The 26664-nt window shown below is 40.9% G+C and overlaps 2 protein-coding genes across 5 annotated transcripts in view; both read left to right on the top strand.

Moving 5' to 3' along the window:
* The first annotated feature begins 1779 nt into the window (after positions 1-1779).
* On the top strand, positions 1780-16425 carry zfand4 (zinc finger, AN1-type domain 4). Of its 3 annotated transcripts, none has more exons than XM_088422099.1 (10): positions 1780-2087; positions 5988-6334; positions 9336-9411; positions 9672-9739; positions 9832-10018; positions 10169-10322; positions 10523-11704; positions 12029-12083; positions 13822-13930; positions 15522-16425. In XM_088422099.1, the coding sequence occupies exons 2-10, from the start codon at positions 6151-6153 to the stop codon at positions 15655-15657; spliced, it is 2151 nt and encodes a 716-aa protein (XP_088278225.1). In that variant the 5' UTR covers positions 1780-2087; positions 5988-6150; the 3' UTR covers positions 15658-16425. The 3 variants fall into 3 exon arrangements, with proteins under 3 accessions (XP_088278225.1, XP_088278224.1, XP_088278226.1); XM_088422098.1 differs by having other exon boundaries at positions 13813-13930; XM_088422100.1 differs by lacking the exons at positions 1780-2087; positions 9336-9411 and having other exon boundaries at positions 6191-6334; positions 13813-13930.
* Positions 16426-18646: 2221 nt separating this feature from the next.
* Positions 18647-26664, top strand: part of marchf8 (membrane-associated ring finger (C3HC4) 8) — a 63639-nt gene continuing 55621 nt past the window's right edge. For both annotated transcript variants that reach the window (XM_088421575.1, XM_088421574.1), the window contains exon 1: positions 18647-18890. The gene's annotated coding sequence lies outside the window, so the exon portion shown is untranslated. The remainder of the gene's footprint in view (positions 18891-26664) is intronic.

The raw sequence follows: 26664 nt of genomic DNA, 5'->3' as shown, positions 1-26664 counted from the left end.
GGTTTTCGAAAAACTTGTCCTCTTCAGCACCTGGCCCTGAACCAAGTGTTATTTTTCGGATTGTAAAGGAGTCCATGATGGCCGTCAATCCTCAAGTGACTTTTAGGCATATAGGCCTCTTGCAGAGGTGATTTTTTTTTTTTTTTGTCCAAAAGTCGTAATCGGTCTGCCATTTTTTCAAGATATATATATAGTTTTTATTCTGTTGCCGTCACTCTGTCACACACACTACAAGTGAAAAGCAAAGTTTTGCTTAGCTTAAGTCACTAAGTAATGCATTTTATTTCTTGTAATTTGGGTTTTCTGGCTAAAAGCCAATCAGAAGTTTTTGGGTGTTTTTTTTTGCAAAGGTCATTGGTTTCAAGAATGACGTCTCCTCTTGGGCTGCAACCCAGAATGCGTAGTCAATTATGTGCAAGCGATTTATTCATTAAAATCATTCAAAAGCAAAATGACACCAAAATTTTAATACTCAATTCTGAGTATTGATCTTTACTTAAGACTTGTACAATGAATGTGCTGAGCAAGATTGTGTGCAGTATGCAATTCAATTTATGAAACCATGACAAACGCAGCACGAACATTGAAATCTCAGCTGGCTTTCCTCACTGAGGAGAAAGTGTTGCTCAGTACATTACACTAAGGACCTTAATGCAATATACTCAGCTATAGCATATTCAGCCTATTTTATAGGAAAAACCCAGTGAAGCTTGTATATCAGGGTATGGAAAAGTATGGAATTTCAAAATTCCAAATGTGAAGGAACCCTGGCAATAAAACTAAAAAAAATGTACATTAACTATTTGACCGGGGAATTTTACATCCAGTAACCCTAATAAAGGGGCTTGGTAGAAGAGTGATAAGCACATCCGCTTCAGTTTTGAGTCCCGTGTTCAATTCCAGCTCACCCCAGCCTTCCTGTGTGGTATTTGCGTGTTCTCCCCAAGCCCACATGCGTTCCCTCCAGGGACTATGGCTTCCTCGCGCACTCCAAAAATTGCATTGCAGGTGTATTGGACACTCATAGGTGTCAAACTCCAGTCCTTGAGGACCGGTATCCTGCATGTTTTCTGGTTTTCTCTCCAAAACACACCTGATTCAAATTATTATCTTATTTGTAAGCTCTGCTCAATTTAATCGGGTGTGTTTGAGAGAGAAGCTCAGAAAGCATGCTGGATACCAGCCCTCAAGGACTGGAGAAGGACACCTGTGCTTTAAATTTCCCTCAGGCGGGATTGGGTGTGTGAATGATTGTTCATCCCGGTGTGCCCTGCAATTGGCTCCCAACCAATTGAGGATGTCCCCCACCTAATGCCTGAAGACAGCTACCAGAGAGCCAGCAACCCTACTGAAGAGAAGTGGCTATAGAAAATGGATGGAAGGAATATCCTGAAAAATATTGGCACCCCTGGTTTAGGCGTGTTAAATAAATTAATAAGGGCTTTAATTACATTTATGATTGCAAACGCATACTCATACTGAAAATTGAATGGGTTATAATGAATAAGCAAAGGTTTGTTACATCCTACTGCCAGTTACAAACAAGAACAGGATGGGGGCGAACCCATACTGTTCTTCTGACAAACACTGAAAATAATTGGTTAGAATATGGTGCCATGAAATCAAAAGCCCGCCTTGATTTGCCTCTGTATCAACATTCAAGACAACAACTGGTTACACTTGATGTCAATCAAACGTAACGCCCGATTATAGCACCTCCTCCCTGCCGCGATTGGTTACTTCACTATGTCAATCAAATTCAGCTACGGAGGCGTCGTCTCACCCGCCTCCGGGGTGAGTGACAGGTACGACGGCGTCGCGAACACGGCGACCTACCACAGACGCCACCCGGTTCAGTTCCGTTTGTGGCGTTGAACGTGATGCAATGCTCTGTTTTCGCGAACGTAACACCGCCCACGACAGCGACACCGGCGCACGGGGAGCGAGGACGGAGCCCACGGGTGTAGCCTAGCTCGCCGGCTAGCTAGCTTAGCCCTATGTGCGGAGCGGTAGCCATTGTTTGAGTTGTCTGCTAACATGGCAACGTCGGCTGAGGACAGAAGCTTCGGTTAGCCTCGTTATTCACGGTAAGTAACACTTTTGCTTCTTTTTATGTCATCGTAGCTTGATAGCTTCTCATGAAAGGCCAATTGGGCATCTACAAGACCCACACTAAGGCCTCGTCGATGAATACCCCACAGTGAAAGCAAGACATCCCATAATTTCCCATTGTGTTGTGCTTTTTAAAGCACTTGTAATCGGCTATTGTGCGCCGGGTGGCCACATGATTAGGTACACCTGTCCACCCTACCCCCAACAAGGATGACGATGACACAAAGGTAATGGCATGTTCCAGCTTTGTGTGTGCATTCACAGGCCACACCATTGAGGATTTGATTGATGCTGCCAGAAAATCCTTACAAAGTTGCTGCACTGCATCACATCATTAGCTCTGACTAATATTTTATCCCCATCGCAAGATGTTCAAAAATATGTGTTGCGTTTTCACAAAATCAAGCGGAGATCTCAGAAAATGACAACAGAATATTGATTTATTCCAATTCTGATTCGATTTGAATGTCATCAAATTGAAATGACTGTTTTTGAGGAAAACGCGTTTAAAGTTTGAGTGCGCAACGTCTAGTATTCATAATTTTCATACATTTTTATTACAATTTGATTATTTTTGGCTGCTGGGAAATTGAAGTCAAGATCATAAGGTTGTTTTTGTAGAAATCCCATTATGGACATTTCTGTCAAATTCAAATTTTCGTCAATAACTCAAACCTGTCTCCGCAACATAAGCTTGGTTTTGTGAAAACACATCACATATAAGGAGGTGGTGCTGTGATGTACAATTTGAATTCCTTCCATGGCCAAATTTTATTTAGTATGCTTATTTTCTTTAAATATAGTTTGAATTGAAACAAGTTTACAATTTGTGTTTTGTAAAAGCATAAAGTTAGGACTTCATTTGTCAGATTTCTTTTTTTTTGTCAGAATCAATTTAGTGAAATGAATGAGTTATCGCATCATCCTACGATAATCTTGTTGTTGTTGTTGTTGTTGTTTTTGGGCTACTATGAGCAATGTTGCTGTAGGCCTGCCAGAATCGTGATCGTTGTTCATGTTGTAATGCAGTGAATTTCGATAATTGTCATATTTGGCGTCTATACTATGTTGTTTAAGCTTTTAGGAGTTCTGGGTGTATGGGCCAGTTGAATGAGACTACTTGATGAAATTTGTAACTTTTTTATACATAGAAAAACTTGCTGAAATTTGCAATTTGCTGAAAACCCAAGATTGAAATCTCTAACCTTCCTAGTGTGCTCAGTTGCGGACATCCAGACCTTTTCAATGATGCCTCGCGTTTGACTGGGATGCAATTAACTTTTCATGCTTGCTTCGACAAAATAGACACAACAGTGGACACACATGAATAAGATGGGTCTCAGAAGGATATGTTTACATTTTCAAAAATAATGGCTGTACAACACCTCTTTAGTGTGTTTAAAGAGTAAGGACAACTCAGAAATTGGGTCACTTATAGCTCAAGGCTCCACTGTATGTTTACATTGGTCATGGAACAAAGGAACCAATCTCAAGACGACCCCTATATTAAATGATTGTCACGTGCCTATCAAAAATTAACACTTGTTATTGTCATAGATACTTTTATTCTGAATTCTCTGTTGTGTTGTTTAACACATGAAGACGGCCTCTCAATTGTCACATGCTGGGTTTAGTTGGCACTTCTTAGGCGGCCTCCTGCTGCACACCTGATCTTTTGACTTCTGGCCAATGCCTTGCGTGTGCCTCTGAATGTTTCATGAGGCCATTGAATGATCAGATTTGCACTCAAGTGCACTTTTCTTTTTCCTGAGCAGCTCTTTTACCGTCTTGTAAATGTTATCCATAATATACAGTACCCCGAAAGATCAAAGTAGAATTTCAAAGTCAGAAGAGTGGTCTCTTCTCTTCAGTCAGCATTAGAAGGCCTTCCATATCTTAACTGCACGTAACATGACTGCGATGAGGATTTAAGTAGCATTAGAGTTATTAACTGTCGAGGAAAAAGAAATGTTGGCTACTGTACTATATCATAACGTTGAACCTGGGGTCACCAACCTTTTTGAAAGTGAAAGCTACTTGTTTGGTACCGAGTAATACGAAGGGCTACATGTTTATGTGAGGACACCGATCATATTAATGATTTTTCACAACAGCTGTAGTAAATATGTAAATCAAGTCTAATATATAATGTAAATGTAATGCATGTATATTTGTTTGTAAAATTCATAGAAAATCACCAATGTTCTATATTTTGTAAGCTATTTGCACAACAGGCCTGCAGGCTACTCATGTGATCTTCGGGGGCTACATTGTTGACCCCTGCGCTAATCAGACACCTAAGTATGGTACATTGGATAGTTTCTTGATAAAAAAAAAAAACTGAACAATTCTCAGTTTTTTGCTTGTTACTACGATTAATAGCTATTTCAGTCATTCTGCTAGAGAAGTATTTTAGCACCTATCCACCCAAAGAAATATTTTAATATCCATCCATTATCTATAGCCGCTTATCCTCAGTAGGGTCACAGGCTTGCTGGTGCTTATCCCAGCCGTCTTCGGGTAGTAGATGGGGGACATCCTGAACTGGTTTCGCAGGGCACATAGGGACTAACAACCATTCACACACCCAATTTCACCTAAGGACAGTTTAGAATGTCCAGTACACCTACCGTGCATGTTTTTGGAGCTCACACAGGCATGGGGAGAACATGCAAACTTCACATAGAAGGACCAGAGTGAGTTGGAATTTAACTCAGGACTCTGAATTGTAAAGAAGTGTTGCTATCCGCTCTCCCACTGTGCCGCCCATATTTTAAAATATTCACTCACTTTAATTACAACCCCAATTGCAATAAAGTTGGGATGTTGTTTAAATAGTAAATTAAACCAGAGTACAATGATTTACAAATCATCTTTAACCTATATTCAGGTCCATAGACTACAAAGGCAAGATATTTGAAGTTTAAAATGATTAACTGCAAATTTGAAAATCGATGCTTGGAACATGTTTCAAAAAAAGTTGAGACACAGGCAAAAAAAAGACAAGAATGACGATTGAATGGTTAACATTCCGCTGGTTAATTGGAAACAACTGAATGTCATAATGGGATGTAAAAGGCCTAAAAGGCTGTCTTTCACAAGCCAAGATATGGCGAGAATCACCACTGTGTGAGCATGAAAAAAATAGTCTTAACAGTTTAAGAACAATGTTTCTGGACATTTTTAATTGCAAGGAATTTAGAGATTCCTTCTTCTACAATCCATAATATCAAAAGACTGATTATGACATTGCATGTTGGTGTGTGGCAAGTCATAAAATATTCAATACTACTGTAATATGGATGAGTAATGTAACTACTAATAGTGATATATAACCATAAAAAATGTATACAACCAATATTTACAGTCCAGCCGGGTATTGCCAGTTGAAGTTTGGAGTCAAACTAAACATAATACAGAGTTAAACATTGTTTTTAAAACAACCACACAACCTTGCCTTAAAATGTGGTCGTGTAAAATCAGCTAAATTCATGCTTGCACATAATGTGAAGTGTCATAGACATCTTAGCGAATAGTCTACATGTAGGCAGTATATACATATCCTCAGACATCTATTCTTTTTCTTCTGTAAAGTACTTGTAATAAAACTGACGCTGAATAAAAGTCGATCCCTATGTCTGTATGAAAGTGCCCCAGTTGACGAATATTCCCAAAGCAGAAGGTGCAGCACAATATACATTGAATTGAAGCAAAAAAAATTGAGTTTTATGTTTTAAGTTTTAAAATGGGTCAGCATAATAGGTCTGTTAAACTAATAAATCTCCTTGGCCACTATTTGAGAAGCACATGCCCAGTTTTAAAAAACACCCGACCTGTTGGTTTGATATTGTCATGTATTTTGTTTTTCCTAACAGTTGTGGTTATCACACATGATGAGTGACGGTCCCCCGGCCAGGAAGCACAACCTGCTCCTCTCTGCCTCAGCTTGGGCCACACCTCCGCTTTGGCTACCCTCCTAACTCCCCCCCCACGACCCACCTTTCCCTATTCCCCACCAACCCCCTGGCACCTAGCAAGATGACCGACAGGAAGGAGCCTCCCTCCTTCAACGACGACCGCCTGGGAGCTTTTCACCACAAGCTTCCTCTGTACGACCCCATGGAGCTTTTCATCGAGACCCTGACTGGGACCTGTTTCGAGCTACGCGTGTTGCCCTTTGAGGCTGTCATCTCAGTCAAGGCCAAGATCCAAAGGCTTGAAGGTACCAATAAATGTTGTGAGGACATTGATTTTCATGTCTTGTCATGAATCTTTCGTGTTTTGAAGCCTAACAGGCTTTCGGTTCGTGAGCGACACTCTGATTCTGACCCTGTTCAAAATACCTCAAGTGTTTATGCGTAGACATGAGTCAGCCAGTGTTTTGGTGATGGCGCACACAACTCCAGCTCCCAAATGGTGGCTTGGCTCCAGTGCCGGGTCACGAAGTCCACTGGCTCACTTCATTTGCATTCCCAAGATTTCTCTCGAGATCAGTCTTTCATTTCTAACTATTTTTTGATGAGACTCTTGTGTTTTCATTTCGTACAAAATGGCAAATGTGTTTCTCAATGGATACTTTGTTCAACCACAAGGGAAATTCACTGTTCCTGCCGTATCCATGATGAAAACAACACAAGACAAAGTAGTCATGTCTTTTTACTAATAATATTCAAGGAGAAAATAAGCCATTCATATGGACCTTTTTTTTTCATCAACTGGAATTCAACCTTTTACTACCATCAATGTACAGTGGGCCCCCGGGTTACGAACTTAATCCGTTCAGCGGCTACGCTCGTATCTCGAATTGCTCGTATAGCGGGCAATCCAAACCCATGTTAATTCGTGAATGCGTGCAACGCGCGCAGAAGCCTTAGGTAAAATCATCACGCTGTATGCATATATTAATATTGAGTGACATAATCTACTGTACAGTTGCATTAAATAACAAATACAAAGGAAAAATGACTTTTACCTTTGGAAAGACGTGACTTGTGCTGAGATAAGCAGAGATGAGCAGAGATGAATGCTCGAAGTCAATACGGTAAATCAGATATGCTATTGGTCTTACAGTGTCACAGTAACTTTTTCAGTCAGGGTTTTCTCTACTTCCTTCCATCCCAACCAGCTGTGCCATCAAGCTAGATAAAGGCGTTCGGCCAATAGCATATCGGCACTTCTGTGATTGACGTGTGACGCCGGCCAATAGCATCTCCGTGAGTGAGACCGGGTGACCTTAATCGACCAATAGCATATTGGCGTCTCCTTGACTGACTGATAATTTATTCGCACTTTTTTTTTAAACGGTTGGAATGTATTGACATCTTATTGATTAAAACACATTTAAACCTGTGACGGTTTTTTGTCCTGCAATCGGCACACTTAATTTCATGTCAGCTGTTTTTTCCGACGTGAATTGAGCTGGGTGGAGGCGGAGGGGAGGTTGTGTGTGTAGTATTACCTAGGCACCACACTTATAGCTTGTTCGAGCGTCAGTTCACTGTTGGTTTCAACTCACAGAATTGCAACAATGGCGCTGTCCCAAAGCATGTCGGGAGGTCGCCGACTAACATGACATGCAGTTTTGTCAAGCAACCATTAGCACTGCAATACCACCCGTAACAGGGTGCAGAGCTCAACGTCTTGAGTTAACACGGCAACGCAGATAGGCTATTGGTCTTACAGTGTTACAGTAACTCTTTCAGTCATGGTGCAAATCACGGAGATACTAAAACATCATCCTCTTATTTCTTCCTTTACCGCTGCTAGTAATTTTAGAAGCTATGTCTAACAGATAAAGTTTGCAAAGTCTTCAAAACATTCCGTTTTTCACTCATTTTCTCTACTTCCTTCCATCCTGTCCCATCAAGCTAGATAAAGGCGTTCGGCCAATAGCATATCGGCATTTCTGTGATTGACGTGTGACGCCGGCCAATAGCATCTCCGTGAGTGAGACCGGGTGACCTTAATCGACCAATAGCATATTGGCGTCTCCTTGACTGACTGATAATTATTCGCACTTTTTTTTTTAAACGGTTGGAATGTATTGACAATTAATTAAAAAAAACACATTTAAACCAATGACAATTCTTTGTCCTGCAATCGGCACATTTAATTTCATGTCAGCTGTTTTTCCCTTTAGCTGTACAAACACTACACTTAAATGGTAATATATTTAGACACCGTGAGTGAGACAGTCAGTGTGAGGTTGTAAGACCAATAGCGTTCACGTTACCGCCACAAGTATCTGTTAATGATTGTAGATGACGCAACTGCTGGATATGTTGACGCAGTTAGGCGAGAACATTTCTACATACTCATTGGCTGGTTAGTCGGAATGCTCGTAAGGCGAGTGGTTTGCTCGTAAGCGGAGGACAAAAATCTCCCTGATCCACGCTCGTAAGGTGAATTGTTCGCAAATCAGGGTGCTCGTAAGCCGGGGGCTGACTGTATTGTATTTATAAGTGCAGTTTTCAATGGGTAGATGTGGAGTGCCTTTCCGAGAGCAAATTTGTAAACCCAAGTTTTTCCTACATATATCCTGTAGATAGTGGCATTGCATCATTTTTTATTTGTATTCAATGTAGATTTTTAGTAGAAGAAGATTATGAAATTAACCTCTTCTCATTTATGAGGGAGCGAAAGGCCAACATGTTGGAAGCCGGACAAGTTAAGACATCTTGCACTTGACAACAAAGTACATACTGTACTGTATGTGCTGTGAGGCATGGCCCTGTGGTAGAGTGGTCATTCATTCAGTGTTTTTTTTTTTGTTTGGTTTTTTTTTTTTTTTTTGTGAAACAGACCCATAGTCTACTGCTTAATCCTAAGGTATGGAAAGGGTTAAAAAAAAAAAAAGGTGCCGATGTGAACTACCTGTAATGACTGATTTCCTACATGCGTCAACTGCAGCATTACATCTTGGATAATTTGCCAGGGAGAAACTAACATATCATCCAGAGCAAAACACTCAAAAGATAAATCTGGGCAGTAAATAAAGCCAAGCAACTGCAGTGCAGAAATGTGAAAATGAGAAATGCAGAGTGATTATTAGATGAGCGCCTCCACCAATGAGGTGATGAAACGGACCTCCATTTGCAGTACCATTTATTCGTCTAAAGAGGGCAATCATGAATCAGCTTTTGTTACTGAAGTATAGCTGCTCATAAACCTGTGGCGGCGCTCTGTACTGATTTCTCTCGTGGCCTTTGTGTGCGTGTGCAAAGGCATCCCAGTTTCCCAGCAACACCTCATCTGGAACAACCTGGAACTAGATGATGAACACTGTCTACACGATTATGGGTAAATGGTTCCCCGCCCTCCTTTTCTTCACTTTGAATCCACTGTAACAATTATTCTGCTATACTTAATGAATGACTTAAATTTGACGTCTCTTTTGTTGTGTCGTCAAACATTCAAATTGATGTGGGAATCAGATTGTGCCTATTTTTTTTTTTTTTTTTTTTTTACCCCAAACGTATTTGTTTCTTGGCTTCTGTTTGATTTTTTTTCTTTTTTTTTCTGCCGCACTAAGAGTCAGCATGTGTTTTTTTTTTTTGCAGCATTGCGGAGGGCTGTACTTTAAAGCTAGTCTTGGCTATGAGGGGCGGTCCAATCAACACCAGAAGGGGTAAAAAAAAGACTACTTAAAAGCCAGAAACAGTTCTTTTTTTGTGTACCAATTATGCAGACTCTCCTGAAACTCTTCTCTTCTTTTCCAAGTAACCATGGAGGACCCTGTGAAAGATGTAGTGGACTCGATGGAGGGCACAAAGGAGGAAGGTTGGGAGAAAAACTCAGTCAACAAACAAGTCACATTCGTGGTCTACCGCGAAGGCGATCAGCTCAACTTTTTTCGGGTGGTGGACAGGGGAGATGGTTCCCTCACACCTCTGTCTGAATCTCTCAGGTCTGCATTCAAACAGTGTTGAATCCCGCCTTTGCGTTTTGTTATTCACAAATTCACATCATTAAAAGGAAATGTTTTGACTTATTGATAGGAATAGAATCTTGTTGTAAACTGAGGACATGCATGTACACTCTTGCTCCTGTTTTTCAGCGGCGGCTCGGTGTACAACATGTGCGCTGTGGAGGAGGGTGGCAGCAGCAGTGCTGAGCGTTCTGCTGCTGCGCAAATCCTGGAGAACTCCATCACCATGAATAAAATGAAGCTGCTCAAAGCCAAGATGGAAGACATGAACATCAACAAGAAGGTATGACACAATGTGGCTGTACTGTCAATTTAAAATACTGTGCTGTTGTTAAATGAAGGGATAGACATAAAAATGGTTTAAATTTGGTTATTATAAAAATATTAGTCAGGCTAAAATAATTGTTAGTAGTAGCCATATTTCGAATACATTAAATTGTACAGTTCTATAGTTTGATTTTGTGCCGGTGTCCCATTTTACAGCCGAAGAAAATGAGTAAGGCAAAACCACGTCCACCCGTCGGTCCCTGCGGCGGTGCTGGCCACTCGACGCCTTCCATCACGCGAATCCATCAGCGCCTCTTGCGTTCGCTCCCCCAGATTACCCAGTCTCGCCAGTCCAGTGGACCTCTACCTCCCATAGCGGACCAAGAACTCACAGACCCGTCTCGGCCCGCCGCCGCCACTGCTGCTTCCACTTCTTCCCAGTTGCACGCTCCGAGACGACACCCTCACTCTTTCCCTTCGCCGTCCTGCTATATGCTTCAAGAAGAGGAGGCGTGGGAGACGTGTCCACCTTTCACAAAGATTCGGCCCCCTCCTAAAGTGTCCCGCTTAGACATTGGTGGCACCAGGCTGATGAGGGACTGTGTGTACCCTCAGCTACCTCCACTGTGCACCAGGGGCTCACCTGAAGCCGCTTTCGACCCACTTAAGCCGGTCGGTGAGGCGGTCGGGTTAAGTTTATTGGAGGAGGCCGGCGGCCTGGTGGCGCCGTCACAGGCCACCGCTTCCTTTGGCGAGCTGGCTGACCCCCTGAGTCTGGATCTGTCCACGCAATCGGAGGAAGCTTGCCGAGCCTTCGAAGTCGGGGCCCCGCACCAGTTGCCGCTGCCCCCATCCCCTCTCAGCACTTGGACGCTCGGGACCGGCGGCGACACCCTGACCGGAAGAGCGGACCTAACGCAGCTCAGCACTTCCTTCCATTTAAGCCCCCCGTCGCCGTCGGCCTCTTCCAGCTCCCCAAAGCCACGTTTTCAGCCTTTCGACTCCACCCTCCCGCTTCAAGTACATTCTGCGGCACAGATGAAGCCGGGCAGCCCATCCCCCCTCCCATCCATGATGTCCAATCACGCGGGGTGCCTGCGGAGCATTAAGTTGGATTCGCCCGGCAAGAGGCCCGAGCTTCTCTCCAAGAGGGAAGCAAGAGGCATCACTAAGATAGCCAACCAAGCTTGTCGAGAGCAACTGGGCTCACTGAGCAACTCTCCTCTCCTGGCGTCTCTCTCGGCCAGACCCATCGACGGAAGCAACGCGAGGCGAGGCGACCTAGGCCTTCCCCTGCCCCCCGCTACTCCTATAGGATCGAGCATCCTGGGCTCTAGGCTGACGAGCTTCTCTCAGGAGGACGGCGCACGACACAGAGCGGCAGCCTCCTTGCACTCGGTGAGAACAGACAGCTGTCTGTGTTGTTTTTTTTTTTTTTTGATGGATCACTTTGACTTAGAAGTAGGATTGAATGGTATTTATGTTATGACATTCATAGTGTCCTATTCCATTGTATTTTTTAATTAACACTACCACTAAATTTATGATACTAATTCATATGTAATAGTGTTAATCTTTTAAATTAGCCTTTAATAGTTAAAAAGAAAAAAAGTCTTTTCTGGTTTTATAACAAATACAGACCATTTTCATTGTAACTTCAACATCTGTTTAACATCTACAATTGAGTTCCCTGTTTGAAAAATTTGACTTGTATTTACCCAGGCCAACAAGTCTCTGATGTCCTGTGGGGGACTCATTCCTTCATTTGGAAGAATTGGTAAGATAGATGCACATTACTTGTGAATTTGTTTACTTCCATGACTGTCATCCAGGAAGTCATTTGCAATTTGAAAGTCCATATAAGTATTTAGGCCCTGCATAGTCATTGTCATCACACGATCTTAGCAATGTATTTGCTAGGTCTTGCATTCCTGGCTGCCACACTTCTACAGAAAAGAGCTTGACCCCTGTATTGTGTCCTAGTTGTGATATGTGGTGTTATTCTACTGTTGTTTTGTTTAGTTTTTTTATTCCTGCAGTATTTCAAATTCCCCTGTTGCACTGGAAAAAAATGTTCAGTGTTAAAAGTCCACAATACCGCATGACCAAGCAAGTGAAAAGTACAGATAGAAAGAAAAAAAAAAACGACAGAAAATTCACAAAACCTTTGAATCTGCCCTTGCATAGACGGGCTGTTTTTGTGCTAAAGACCTTCCGTTCAAAATGAGTCATTATTGATGCTGAAAAGACGACAAATGTCTGCAGACAGACGATGGTTTGTGTTTCACATATCCTAGGAGAATTTGTGAGACATTTAAATTCTGGGAAAATGTAACCGAATGGGGACCATCTCATTTTTTTCTCATTGCTGTTTGTTTATTAATGGGGCTTTTCTAATATACTTTTACTGTAGTTTTACTACACACACAATAGTGTAAATGGAAGCATTTGGTATTTTTCTAACCGGTCTGTTTGATGGAGCCCTGCTGCGACTTGACAAGTTGAAGATCTGGAGCAGTGTATGACATCGCTTTTTGTCAGCACTTTCATTGAAGACGTCCCCACCGATTGACGGTCAAAGCAGTTCAGTTTGTTGTTGCATGCATCGTGCAGCACAGCTCTGATCCAATAAATGTCTGATTTGTTGCGAAATGAGGTGCGTAAAAGACAATATTAATCCAATCTAGGAACCATTACCACTTTATTGGTCGACGCTCCCTCAGCTCATCCTACCGCGAGCTGCTCATTATCCTCAATTCTTTTCCCTGTGAACAATTTTGACAGAATAGGGTTCAGAGTGAATATAACCATAAGGAAGCATAAAACCGTAAGGAGTCGCACAAGTAAGCTTCTGTTCAAACAATCTATGGAGCCTAGACTATCGATTACGCCATTTTACGATGGCTACTACTCACTCTGTTTGTTTGCGTGCTTCTGGCTTTACCGCAGTGAAGGTCATACACTTTGAAACCTCTGAAATTTGTCTTAAGTATTCTGTCCTCAAACGCTTACCTCATTCTGCCAATTGACTGGTATAGATGCTAACGATCCATTTTAACTGGGCTGGCAGCGAATGAGTCAGAAGTGGATACATAGAATCGGCCCGAATTCCTAATATGTGACATCAGTTCATCACATTAGCCTTCACCTCGCCTCGCTCAAACTCGTTTTAAGCTAGCATCAAAGGATTCCTATTTTTTTCTGAAGAACGGCACGAGAAGAACAAACGCCTGAAGTAAAAATGAAGAAAGGCTCTGGTGGATGCCAACTACTGTACTTTATGGTCATAGCCATAGACTGCTACTTCAGCTTATTGCGGTAGCTGACAATCGGTTCGTTGCCATATGCTCGTCTTTTGCGTCCGAAAGGTAGAGTTCTGTATTTTATATTCCATAAAAATGTGATTTATCATTATGTAACGGTTAACAGCATCAGCAACGCACTTTCCACATTGGCCATTAAAGTTAAGAGGTTCCATTATCTTTATTGTTTTTCTTCTGCGTAAGGAACTCCAGCGTACCACCTACCTCCAGTCAAAGCCTCCACGGGCGCCAAAAAGAAGAGTTCCAAGCACTGCTTCCTTTGTGGCAAGAAGACCGGCCTGGCCTCCAGCTACGAGTGCAGGTGCGAAACTCGGACTCGTCAGGTCGCTTCGTCCGTGGGCTGTGAGAAGGCGAGCTCATGGGTCGCCCGCTGAGGCGCAACCTGCGAGCCGGCCTTCTCACGGCGGCGTCCCGGCGCATCGCTCGGGCTGAGGGCCACGTCCCAGCTGATGCAACCGAATGCAACCAAAAGCGACCGCTAAATTGGAACGCTCGTCTTGCTATCGAGGCTAACAATTTAGTCAACCGTTTAGCGCTTTTGATGCAGTTGAGTCATTCTCGGCGGGAATTTGTTCGTACACTCCCCACAGATAAATGTAAGATACAAGGGTTCAAATATGCACAATTTAATGTGTAGCTATTTCCCTCTGGATCTGACACATATCTTGAAAGACGGAGGCATGTTTTTTTTTTTTTCTAGCAAAATTAATTCGGCCTTACCTTTTGAAGACTTCATTTTCAGTTACAAATGTTACCATAAGAAGCACAGATTTCTCTATGGATAGTAGCACGAAATTCTCAATTGAAAATCAACCGAAGCTTTTGCACCAGTATTGGCCACAGCCAATATAACCATTCGGAATGCCCTGAAGAAAAAGAAGGGGGAAAAAAAATTGACTGTGCTGAGTCACAGATGTGTGACCAGTAGACCAGGGGAAAACAACAGCAGTTGGTGACAGGATCTGAAAGGAAAGACCCTAAAACCACTCTCTTAGTGACATCAGCAAAATCCTCTCGAGTACATAATGCAACACTTACGTATAAGGGGTATAAGAAAAGTAGAAAAAAATAATAAAGACGACTCTAAAAAAAATTATAATTAAACGGATATTTAAAAAAAAAAAACTGCAGCAAATAATCCTGGCATCTTGCCATGCTGTAACAACTTGTCTCATCTTACTTTTGCAACTATTGCTCCTGACTTCCGATATGAAATCGCGTTCAAATGCCTGTTCGAGGCAATAACGAGCAGGTGACATACGGCACCTGTTGCCAGTGTTTTCCTGTGGCGCGGGCTCTGTTATCGCTGCCTCTAGCATAAATTAGTCACAGGCTGTTACTGTTTCTACTGATCACTTTTTAACAAACCCCGCTCACTCGAGTGTGCTGTTTCAACCAGCAAATGTCTTTCTCACACCAAAATTTCTGGAAAGAGGAGGAGGAAAGTAGTTTTTGTCAATTTAAGTTGGCAACATGTTGTTGACCAAAAATTGATATAAGTTGGTCATTCTATGGTGGGAATGGGTTATTTTTTATTTTTTATTTGCAAATACTTGAAATCGGATTCAAATTTTCTGAAAAATGTTCCTAACTCTTACCCAAATACCAGAAATAATGGATGGCTGCATCCCTAAGTCGACAAATTTGGACTTAAACCAAAATTGGAATACATTAACAATGCACGCTACGCATAAATGTAAACTTTATCAACATATTTGCCAGTCATCACATTGAAAATTGGCCATCAAATCTGTTCAATTTTCTGTTACTTAGCCCCTTTAAAACAATCCCAAATCACCGTTTCCGCTGTGTATTGTTGCGGAGCTAAAAATGAAAGGTTATTTTATATATAGATGTGATAAGAATATGTCTGCGTTTGATGGGTCAATCAGGTGCGGCAGCAACTTCTGCGCCGCTCACCGCTATGCAGAGACACACGACTGCTCGTACGACTACAAGGGGACGGGGAGGCGCTTCCTGCAGGACGCCAACCCGCTCGTCAGCGCTCCCAAGCTGCCTAAGATCTAGAAAGTGATAAGGAGGACACATGCAGCCTGGACCCATGGATATTATTCACCGACGTGTGCTTTGTTTTTCTTTTGTGTGTGCGTGTTTTTTTGTTTTGTTTTGTTTTTTCCAGCCAAGGTGAACTCTATCGTGAGGAAAAAAGTGTGGACAAACAGCAGATGATCTATGTGAAAGTGTTACTTTTATTTCTTTAATGAATCCGATGAAGTCCGTGCACGTACGTAGGTTGTTTTTTTGCTATATATCTGCTGCATGTTCAGACAAAACAGTAAAAATAAAAGCCCTGATTGATTTCCATTGGACAAGTCCTGGCCAGATGCACTTTAGAAATCTGATATTTAAACTTTTATTCTTGGATGAGGGGGTCTTTATGGACATGTCTGTGTTTGTCTCATGAAGTGTTTGTTGTTTATAGATTTTATTTTTCTTTTTTATCTAAATGTATCCTGCGTCTGAAATGTCTTGTCTTTTTACGGGCACATACAAATGACCACACAAACAAACTACACCCACGTGTTTGTTTATAATATTTATTCATGAAATATTTAAATTCAAGTATGCAGTCTGTCTGTTGAATGCCAGCTATTATTGTGTATAATTGAGGATGGGGAGAACAAAGGTGGTTGCCATAAAAGTCTTTTGTATTATATTGCCTTTTTTTTTTTTTTTTTTTTTAATGCTCAGCCGCTGCAAAAATCTCTAATGCTGTCATCATATCTGCAGGGGTTTGAATTTGAATAAAATTTCTTTCCATATCTTCAGATACAATTAAGTGTGTAGTTTATTTCCTCAAATATTTTCCGGATTGTTAATTTATCCACTTGTGTCCATCGATGCCTCTTGTTTCCGTTCAGGAAAATAAAAATCTTGATAGTTAAAACGTTATCTTTTCGTAGACTTTCAACCTTGTGAAACCCACTGAATCTCTGTTGCTAACCAAAACAGCACCACCTACAAAGTGTGCCTTTTTACACATTGTAAACGAGTTCTCTCTAAAGACAGAGGCTCTAATGTTGTATGGAGTCTTACGCGTTCTGCTTGACTGACATTTGTTGCTAACCCAAACAGCAGCAGCCCATTCGCACTGCAGAATTCACATCAGAAAAAGGCTTGAGATATAGCCTAAATTAAAACTCTTAATGATGGTGTTTGATCTTATTTTGTCGCTGTCGGCTTGGATATGGATGTAATGACCAAAAAACATGTTTTTGCGGCTTTTCTTTGTGTGTATGATTTTTTTTTTCAACCAAACTAGATATGTAGCTTCTTCCAAACCTTAATAGTTGTTGATTAATGCTAATTCATTCTTGAGCCAGTGATGCACCGGTTACTTAGCAACGGAATTGCATCTTTTCTTGTTTCGAGTCCTGATTCCTTGAATATTTGGCCACATGATTACTATATTGTGTTTTTTTGTTTTTTTCTATTTAGGAGTCGAGTCATGAGGAATGTGCGGTGCTGGTGCGAGCTTGTTTACGCACTGTCTCTGCTTCAGACACAGCCTGACATGAATCCCGTCTCGGCGTTTGGACGGTCGCTCTCCCTACATTTTTGTGTGTGCACCGTTATGGCCCGGATATCATTGCTGTGTGTTTCATGACCTTTTGAAGTGAGGGTTAGATTTTTTTTTTTTAACTCATTCGCTGCCATTGACGGCTAAAGCCGTCTTTTGTTTTAATGGCTGATACTGAAGGAGTTAAAAAAAAAAAAGGGCCTCTGTGCACGTTTTGATCTTAATCCCTGGATTTCAAGCGACCTTCACATGCCAAAGACACATACACGCATGACAATTTGGCAAACTCAGTTCAGTCGGGAGAACAGGGGCTCTGTTGTCCCGCCCCAAGGACTGCGTGACGGCCTGCGAATTAGTAATCAGGCCGAACTGATTAACACAAGGAAAAGTTTGGTGCACATGGGAAAAGATGGGAGAATGAGCCTGCTATAGCTATGAAAAAGAAGAATAACACTTTTTGGTCATGGGCAGTCAATCGGTTATCTTATTAGTAGAAACTTTGGTTGATATTTACTCATTCGATGCCATTGACGTATTTTCACGTTTTGTTTTTTTCCCTAGGAGTCCAGTCATTAAATCGCGGATACTTAAGTATCGATTTATACTTAAGTATCTGGAAATTAATCTTAAGTATCGATTAGGCAATCCCTTAAATATCAGAGATTACGAAGTTAATTTGAGATTAAAAAAAAAAAATCGCGACAGTGGCGTTGTCTCTAGCCACATGAAATGTTTGACATTTTGACAAAAAATGTCAGCTAACGCCAACATAAACAATGAGCTTTAATTAAACTATGCAAAAATGAAAATTGAATTTAATAATTTTGACTTTTGATTCATCGAAGGGAGCCACTTTTCACGAACTAAAAAGAGCCGTTCAAAAGAGTGGCTCTTTCATATATTGTTTAGACATAAAGAAACATTCAATAACTTCCTCTATTCTTTAGAACATGAATATAAACATGCAGAACACAGTACTGACATAGCAACTGTACTGCACTATGTATCTTTTAAAGGCTTCAAATTCAAACAAACGCAAGTTGGGGGGCATTCCTGTAATTCTTTTTTTTTTTTTTTTTTTTTTTTTTTGGGGGGGGGGGGGGGGGGGGGAATAATACAGTATTTTCCAGCAAAGTACTGCATGTCAACACACTAATGTGGCTTGTTGGAAAAGGAGATGCATGAAAATATATATATATTTTTTTAATTGGAGCTCTTGAGATTCAATTTAGGGTTGCGGGAGCCCCCCGAAAATGTGCTAGAAACGCCCATGTTTTACATGGCGATCCAAGCGCATCGGCTGGTGCGAGAAATGTGCTGCGTAAATAAAACGTCCTTGTTTTAAAATAAATAAATAAAAAAATGTGAAATTTCCTTTTTTTAATGTAAAATGCACGCCTCTTCCTCTCGCTCGTCTTCCTCCGCTCAATGACAGTCCACGTGAACGCGGAAGTGGCTGACGCGTCCGCACACGCAGTGGCTCCGTGGCGCTCGACTACCGAGCTACTGACGTGAATTTCCAACAACATCACGGCCACGCACGGCGCAGTGTTCCCCTTGGACTTTGTGACGACAGGTCAGAAGCACCGACGCGCGGCGGACGCCGAGAAAGAAGCGAGCAGGACGGCTTTGCTTTGGGTGCGTTGCTCAGTCCACCGGCTCCGGACGGAGGGACGGGGGTGATTGGATATTAATCGAGGGTGCTCGCTTGGAAAATTTGGTAAGAATATTATTTATGGTACATCGACATGTTTTTGTTAGAATTATCACTATTTATTGTGCATATTATACAGGGTTTATTTGTTTATGTATTTTTTCAACGAGGGTCCATTTCCACTCACTGGTCATTTTATTAGGTACACCTGCACAACACAATAGGATGTAATAGAAGTCACACTAAACGCAAATGAAATTGGAGGTGTTGAATTATAAACGGTGTTCCCTCGTTTATCGCGGGGTTACCTTTACCAATATATCCTTAATAACCCAAACCAGCGTAGAATGAACATTTTGTTATTTTGCTTTTGTTCTTTTTTTTTTTTTACATCCCTATTTTTGTCTGGTCCGACTGGAAAAATATTAAGAAAATGGCGACGTAAACCTGCATTAAATATAATACATAAATAAAAATCCACCTAGTGTTTTTTTTCTGACCCAAGGGGACGAAAACCTGCAGGAAAAATACCGAGGTAAACCTGTAATAGAAAAAGTTATGGTCCTAAATGAAAGATGGACCACTGTTAGGAACAGTTCCCTGCAGTTTCTCCATCCAACTCCTGCCGTTGGGTCTGATTGAAACTGTAAGTGGTGAGTGAAAGGAAGCAAGGATGATGGATGGAGGGCAAAGGGTATCTGTTTCTTTCCCTGATGGGATACAAGCATGTGCCGTAAAGGTGGCATATTAAATTTCATAAGCTTTTCTGTGGTATGCAACAAAGGCTTTAATGCTATTTAGCATGGGATGATGGTGATGATTATGATGATTCCAAATATGATGGTGATTCTTAAAGGTAAAATGTTGTATGTGAATAAAGGAGTGAGGTACCCTTTTCTTCCCTTTGCCTCAAGTTATTATTACTCGTGTCTTACTAAATATGAATAAGAAATATGGATGCTGTATATATTATGTATTTAATGATACATGTGATTATATATTTGGTAATAGAGTAAAGGGAGAACTACATGTTTAGCAGTATTTTAGCATAGTTATTTAGTCGAATTAATTTGATGGCTAAATGTCTTTTCGTGTACATTTACTACCTTTAATTTTGCCACTTGCTGTAACACCATGGGCTCAAGGCTCAGGTAATGACCAATCACATCTCAGCGTGATGTCACATGACCTGATGGGTTACTACTACTGGTCATTTTCAATCCACAGTAAGGTAAAATGTGTTTTTAAAGGTGTTAATTTTACTGGATTTTTTTTTTGTCATCAAATTAACTCATTCAATGCCAGGGACGGATTATCACGTTTTTTTTTTTTTTTTTTAAGAGTCCGGACATTCAATCGCAGATACGGAAGTATTTTAGTATCTGGGATTGAATGTCCGGACTCTTAAAAAAAAACGTGAAAATACATCCTGACAGCCAGCCTTCCTGTGTGGAGTTTGCATGTTCTCCCCGAGCCTACGTGTGTTCTCTCGGGCACTCCTGCTTCCTCCCACACTCCAAAAACATGCACGACAGGTGTATTGGACACACTTAATTTTCCTTAGGTGTGATTGGGTGCGTGAATTGTTGTTCGTCTCCGTGTGCCCTGCGATTGGCTGGCAACCAGTTCAGGGTGTCCCCCGGCTACTGCCCAAAGCCATCTGGGATAGGCACCAGCAAGCCTGCGACCCTTGTGCAGATACGCAGCTACAAAAAATGAAAGGACATCTTCTACAGCTGAAAATAGCTAAACAAGTAAACTATCCCTTTAACGATAAGAACAGATGACAAAAAATGGATTTTTATATGGTAGCTTCAAAAAATACGTGAATAAGGGGATGGAAGTTCATCTTTTGAAAATGTATTTTTGGTACAACCAAGCATCTTGTTTGAGCGGAAAGGACACCTTCAGTGTCATTTGGAGGCTTTTGGTTGAAATTAAATCATCCATTTACAGTATGGATAGGCAATATTATAGAGTTTTGCAGTGAAGCAGAAAATGAGCACACTGTGTGGAATCAATGGAGTTTGTGGTTTTGGCTCCCAGCTGGTTCTTACAACGCATCTCGCATTTCAGTGCCCGGCTGCAGGGATCACCTTTCATCCCGCCATGTGCCTCTCGTGTCATGTTCTGGGCCTGATCCTTTTGAAATGGGTTGCACTTTTACATGCGTGTTGATGTTGTGGGAGGCTGAATGCAAAAAATCTTTACTTTTACTAATACACCCATTCTGTATGCCAAAATTGTTATATTAGTGTTGTAGAAATGTGATACTGGTGCTCAAACCTTCTTCAAGGATGTACCTCCTGTGATTTTTTTTTTTTCAGACAAATATCTTCTAACAGCACAAATGACTTTTCCAATAAATTTGTTTGTTATTTGAAAAGAAAAATGGCACCCTGTTAGGACATTAAAAGTCATTTTGTTTCATTCATTGATTGACTGCACAGCAATATGTCAAAAATTTATTTTAACTGGGTTGGTAAAGAATAAGTTAATTACCTCATTCAGTGCCCGCTATTGTTGACCTTCCTTTAGCCAAACACTTCAAAAAAGTCTAAAAAAAAATATAAGCAGCTGTGATTGACAGTCTTGGCTCTTTTTTGTTTTTTTAAATGTGTCTTTGGGTTTGAATGAGTAAATCAATCGTAGCTATTGAAGTGCCATCACCTATCGCCGTTTGCAAAACTGCACTAGAGTTTAGAAATGTCATACAGTAATGGTAAAAATATTAATAATACAATAATTCTACTACTGCATCATTATCATTCTTCCCAGTGCACTGACGTATCTCTCTAATGAAGATAAAGTGTACTAATGCATGGACTTGAAATTTTATACCAAGCATTGTGCATAAATACAAAACTGCGCAAGCTAGTAGTGGAACAAATGCTACCTGTATGATAGTTCTTTTATGCACCATTAACTAAAGGCTCATAGCTGTTTTGAGTATCCATTTTTAGGTTTGTGTGTCAATTGCGATCACTAGTAGAATTGCACACTAGTGGGAAGACGACTTGAGGTAAAATTGAGTGACAATATCCAACCAGTGCAGAAATGTCGCGTAGTGAAAAGAATGAATTATGAATGTCTCGGACTGTAGCCAATAGCCATATTATCGATAATAGCTAGTACAAGGTTTTCTACTACTTGAACAGTACTGAACAGAATAACTATTGGTGCTATCATACACTCAATGAAAGGTTTTGGGGACTGAGGAAAGACCCCTGAGGTATCTCGATAGTTAGGGTGAAATTGGAGGAGGGGCCATTCTAGGGTCCTGGAACCCGGTGCGGTGGAAATTTTTGCACTGAATTGTCTTGCTATTGAGGACAGTGTGTCATGATTCCTAAACCTTAAACTGGATTTCAAGGATGGTTTCCTAATTGCGTTTTAGGTGCATTGAAGCAATCAATATCACACAATCGACAGCGCAAACAACTCCTGCTTGAAGGGGTTTCCCTCCACCATATTGGACTATTGATGTAGCTACCAGATGGAAATATCCTACCAAAGTTCCTCGTCCTCTCGACCCCTCTCGTCTCTCTGTCATGCCTTTTTACACACAACTAATCCTTCATCATCACATGGGATTATCACATATAGATTGGCTTTGACCCGCTCTTGTTTCACTTCGTCTTTTTTTCCTGTTTGCTGGCAGCAAGCTGCGGTGTTAATCTTAGTTTTGTGGTAAAACACATGATTAATGTCAGTGTAACTGGATATGCTGCTTGGTTGCTTAAGAAGTCTTTGGAGAGAAAAAAAAATGTAAAGTTGCTCTTATTTATGAGCTGCTTTCACCTTGTTGCGCTTTTATGGCCACCTCTTGCGCTGCAGGAAGGTCCTTTTGAAATTGCTTTTGTTAGCCTGCGTTATTATTTTGCGGAGTATCACCAGGAAACAATTTGAGCATTTGTCAGTGCCAAACCCTGCAAATTAGTAGTTCAGAAATCACATTTTTTTCTAACTAGCAATTTGAGTAATGCTTTGCCACCATCTTGGACAATGCAATTCTGTTTGAAGTTAATTGGTGAGGTTCATTTTGTGTTTTGAAGCCGTCCTTTTGCCATGGAACTATGTTAATGTGAATTGTGCTGTTGAGGAGCTTCATTTGGACAAAAAAGCCACTCTGGTGTAAATTCCTGGTGCCAGGGAACTATTTTGGAGTAACGTGAGGAACTTTATGCAGTAAAAAGTCACGCTCTGCTTCTATTCACTCGCCTCGGTGCCAAGGAACTTTGTTGAAATGAGTTGAAGAAATTCAGACAAAAGTATGACTTTGCTCCAATCTTGTGGTTTATTGGTGCCAAGGAACAAGAGCGAAGTGAATGTTTAATTTAGACAATAGTGGTGTTCTCTGTGCATCTTTGTGCCATTTCTCAAACGTCATACTTTGCTGTCATATTAGTTTAAAAGAACTATGTTGAAGTGAGTTAAGGAGTTTTATTTGACTGAGGGTGTGTTTTTGTGCCAAGGGACAATGTTGATAAAGAGCGGAAAAAAAAAGCATTTGGCAAGCAGGCATTTTCCAGGGAACTATGTTGGATTAAGTTGAGGATCTTTATTTAGTCAAAAGTAGCACTTCAGTACCATTCATTAACTGCTTCGTGCCAAGGAACTGTGTTGAAGTGAGTTGAGGAGCTTGATTTAATCATTTGTTGAGAGGAATTACCATAGCATAAGAACTTCATTAAGACAAAAGTAGTACTTTGCTGCCTTAATTTGGCCTTTTGTTGCCAAGGAACAAGGTCAATGTGAATTTAGACCAAAATATTGTTTTGCTGCTATTATGTGGCATCTTTGTACTATGTTGAATAATGTTGAGTACCTTTATTTTGACAAATCTGTTTGTTGTCATAGTGCAGAAAACTATGTTGAAGCGAGTGGAAGTTTCTTTTTGACAGAGGTTCTGTGTTTTGCTGCCATTTCGGTGCCACTGTATATGTTGATGTAAATTGAGGAGCTTCATTTCGACAAAAGCAGCGCTGTGCTGTCGTCTTGGCACACCATGCACATAGCAACATGTCTTCTGTATCTCGCGCAGGAGAACGCGCAAGCGGTCATAACGATTTCCAAAACACTGTGGCGAGGATGTCTAAAAGTCAGGAGACTGTAGTACAGAGACTATTGTGAGCTTGGAAATGAACTCTGAGCTTTGTGTCTTTTGAGCCACGTTTAGGGAAGTAATTGCGAGGCAGCAAGAATGTGATCCAGAGTACATGAAGGCTCCATTAGGCGCCGGCTGCCGCCATTGTTGCGCACAATAGCTTGTGATGGTGCAAAGGGCCGCCCGATGTAGTTGACAATACGTGACAGTGGAGCACTTTGACAGCTCTCATTGTACGCTGCTTCACTCAAATTTCCCTTTCTTGATATGCTCACAGCCGTGTTGCATTTTTAGAAATGTAATTAATGAAAATAAAAAGTCAAAACCGTTGGCTCTCAAAGTATCTTCCCCTGTTGAAATAAATGGAAATGTCCTTAAGCCTGTTCCAGCCTCCCACAAAAAAGTAAATGATTGTGACTGTCCTTTTGTGTGATCTACTTGGCCACCGGGGGCAGTATATTACAGTAGCGTTGCATCATCGACTAATTGATAATCAGTTATATGAATAACTATTGTTTACTTAAAATTGGCCCAATACCAAGTCACTCCAAAGATAACATCAATCAGAGGACGTTTGGAGTAACGAGGACAAAGAGTGTCCTGATTCATACATCTTAAACTTGATTTCAAGGATGGATTCCTAATTGCGTTTTTTTTTTTTTTTTTAACTTCACCTTTAATATTTAGTCGTGGCCCTAAGTGTAAATATCTCTCTTTGAGCTGCAGTCATAGTCGTTTTTGACAGAGGATAAAGAATACCTGCCTGTGAGTAAAGTGATTGTGTCTTGTCAACGTGTTGATGTGCCATTTGTGTTCACGTTAGCATTAAGCTAGCGGAAGGCATATTTTCATTTCTCATATCTGATAAGGAATTTTCATATCTCCCAAACACCATTTTTTGGGGGCAAAAATGAGAAGTTTGTTCAGACATCGGCATTGCATCAAAAGTTAGCGGTTTAAACACTTCAGATCTGTCAGTATTTTGTTACAAAAAAAAACACATACGTAGATTGGCTCTTTTAAAAAAAAAAAAATGAAATTCACTATCAATATTTGAGTTCATAAGAGCTAAAAGATTTGTCAGTATTTTGTTTAAAAAAAAAACACCCACATAGGTAGATTGGCCCTTTAAAAAAATTAAATTCACTATATTTGAGTTCATAACAGCTAAATATTTCATCTTTTGTCCAAAATCTTTTATCACAAGCTCGTCGACAAAATGTCAGCATCAGATTGTTGTCTTCTGTCTCACTCAGCATCTCTACCTCAGCTGCTTCCACCCCCGTCGCTCCATTCTTTAGCTTAATCCCTCAAATATTATTGATTGCATTCCGCGAGGAGACAGGAAATGGATAGCGCCAACAAAGACAAGGGGGGGGGGGGGGGGGGGGGGTCGGCACGGCATCTTCATAATGCTTCCTGTTCCAGTTGTGGCGTTTTAATCTTGATGTGGGTGATCGTGCTTCGCTCCTCTTGATATACTCATGCACATTTTTAGTGATTAATACCGTGGCTTTTTGTCAAGCCAATGTCCACTACCCTGTAAAAAATTGTGTGCTTGCTACTGTTGCCACTCCCATTTGAAGTTCACTCTAAAAATACATGTAAAATGAAAATAATTAGAAAGTGTAAAAAAAAAAAAAAACCTCTTTGTAATATGAAAGTATGCAAACCAACGCTAACCCCATACCGTTCATTTCAATGGGGAAAGTTAATGTGAGAGAGCAGTGTGACAAATTCAACTATAGAAACAAAGGTAGCACCTAATAAAGTTATTCAATGGACGTCACTCTAAACGTTTTAATTTGATTTCATTTAACGATATTACCAAATGTACTAGCACAGATCCCATATTGCTCTTCTTACATAACCCCATACTATCTAACTGTGCGGTTATGTCCATATTTATCTGGCCTGTAATCTAATAATTTTAATCAGATGTATTTCCCCTTGCGCTGAGTCCATAGAGAATGGCCGATTGATCTCAATGAATGATGTCATGTGCACATGAGCAAAAAAAAACCCACATTGTAGTCTCCATTTCAATGAAATGATACAGTACGAAGGGGGGTGTGCTTTGGACGCCTGCCATCCATCATGCGCGCAGTGTTGCTGGCTCAGCGGAATGGCCCGAGGCGCTTCTGCAGGTAGCGGTGGCACTAGATGACATCATTACACCATCACACGGCGACACAAGAACAAGAGAGCCTCCCTCCCACGCAATTGATTTATGTTCATATAGTCTGTTACGCTTATAACAGAATGATGAATGGTGCGTTTGTGAACCCATTGGATGAATAAACCAAGGCGTCAGTATCGCAGATGGACATTGGAGGAGGTGGCGTTAATTGATTTTTTAGGCAAAATAACCATGAATTAATCGAGTTGATTTTCAACATTGTATTTAATGGGATTGCCTTTTGTCATTTTTAGTCTCACTTTATACTTGAGTACAAATACATGAGTAAAAAAAAAGCACTGTGGCACTGTGCATAAAGACATTTTGGCCAAACTGCCTAGTAGATTCCCAATGATGTTTATATGAAGTGCCTCAACACATTTCAATGTAGCTCCCTGGCACCAAAATACCACAAGATGCAGAAAAGCACTACGTTATCAAAAAGTAGCTCCTCAACATTTAACATAGTTCCCTGGAACCAAAATGTAACGAGATTGCAGTGAAGCACTCGATTTGTCTCAATTAAACAAGTTCACTGTCACCAAAAAAAAAAA

This window comes from Hippichthys cyanospilos, chromosome 8 (assembly GCF_059441005.1).
Source record: "Hippichthys cyanospilos isolate Australia breed blue-spotted pipefish chromosome 8, RoL_Hcya_1.0, whole genome shotgun sequence".
Classification (NCBI taxonomy): Eukaryota; Metazoa; Chordata; class Actinopteri; order Syngnathiformes; family Syngnathidae; genus Hippichthys; species Hippichthys cyanospilos.
The sequence above is the reverse complement of the archived record's forward strand: the minus strand, read 5'-3'. Positions and strand labels throughout refer to the sequence as shown.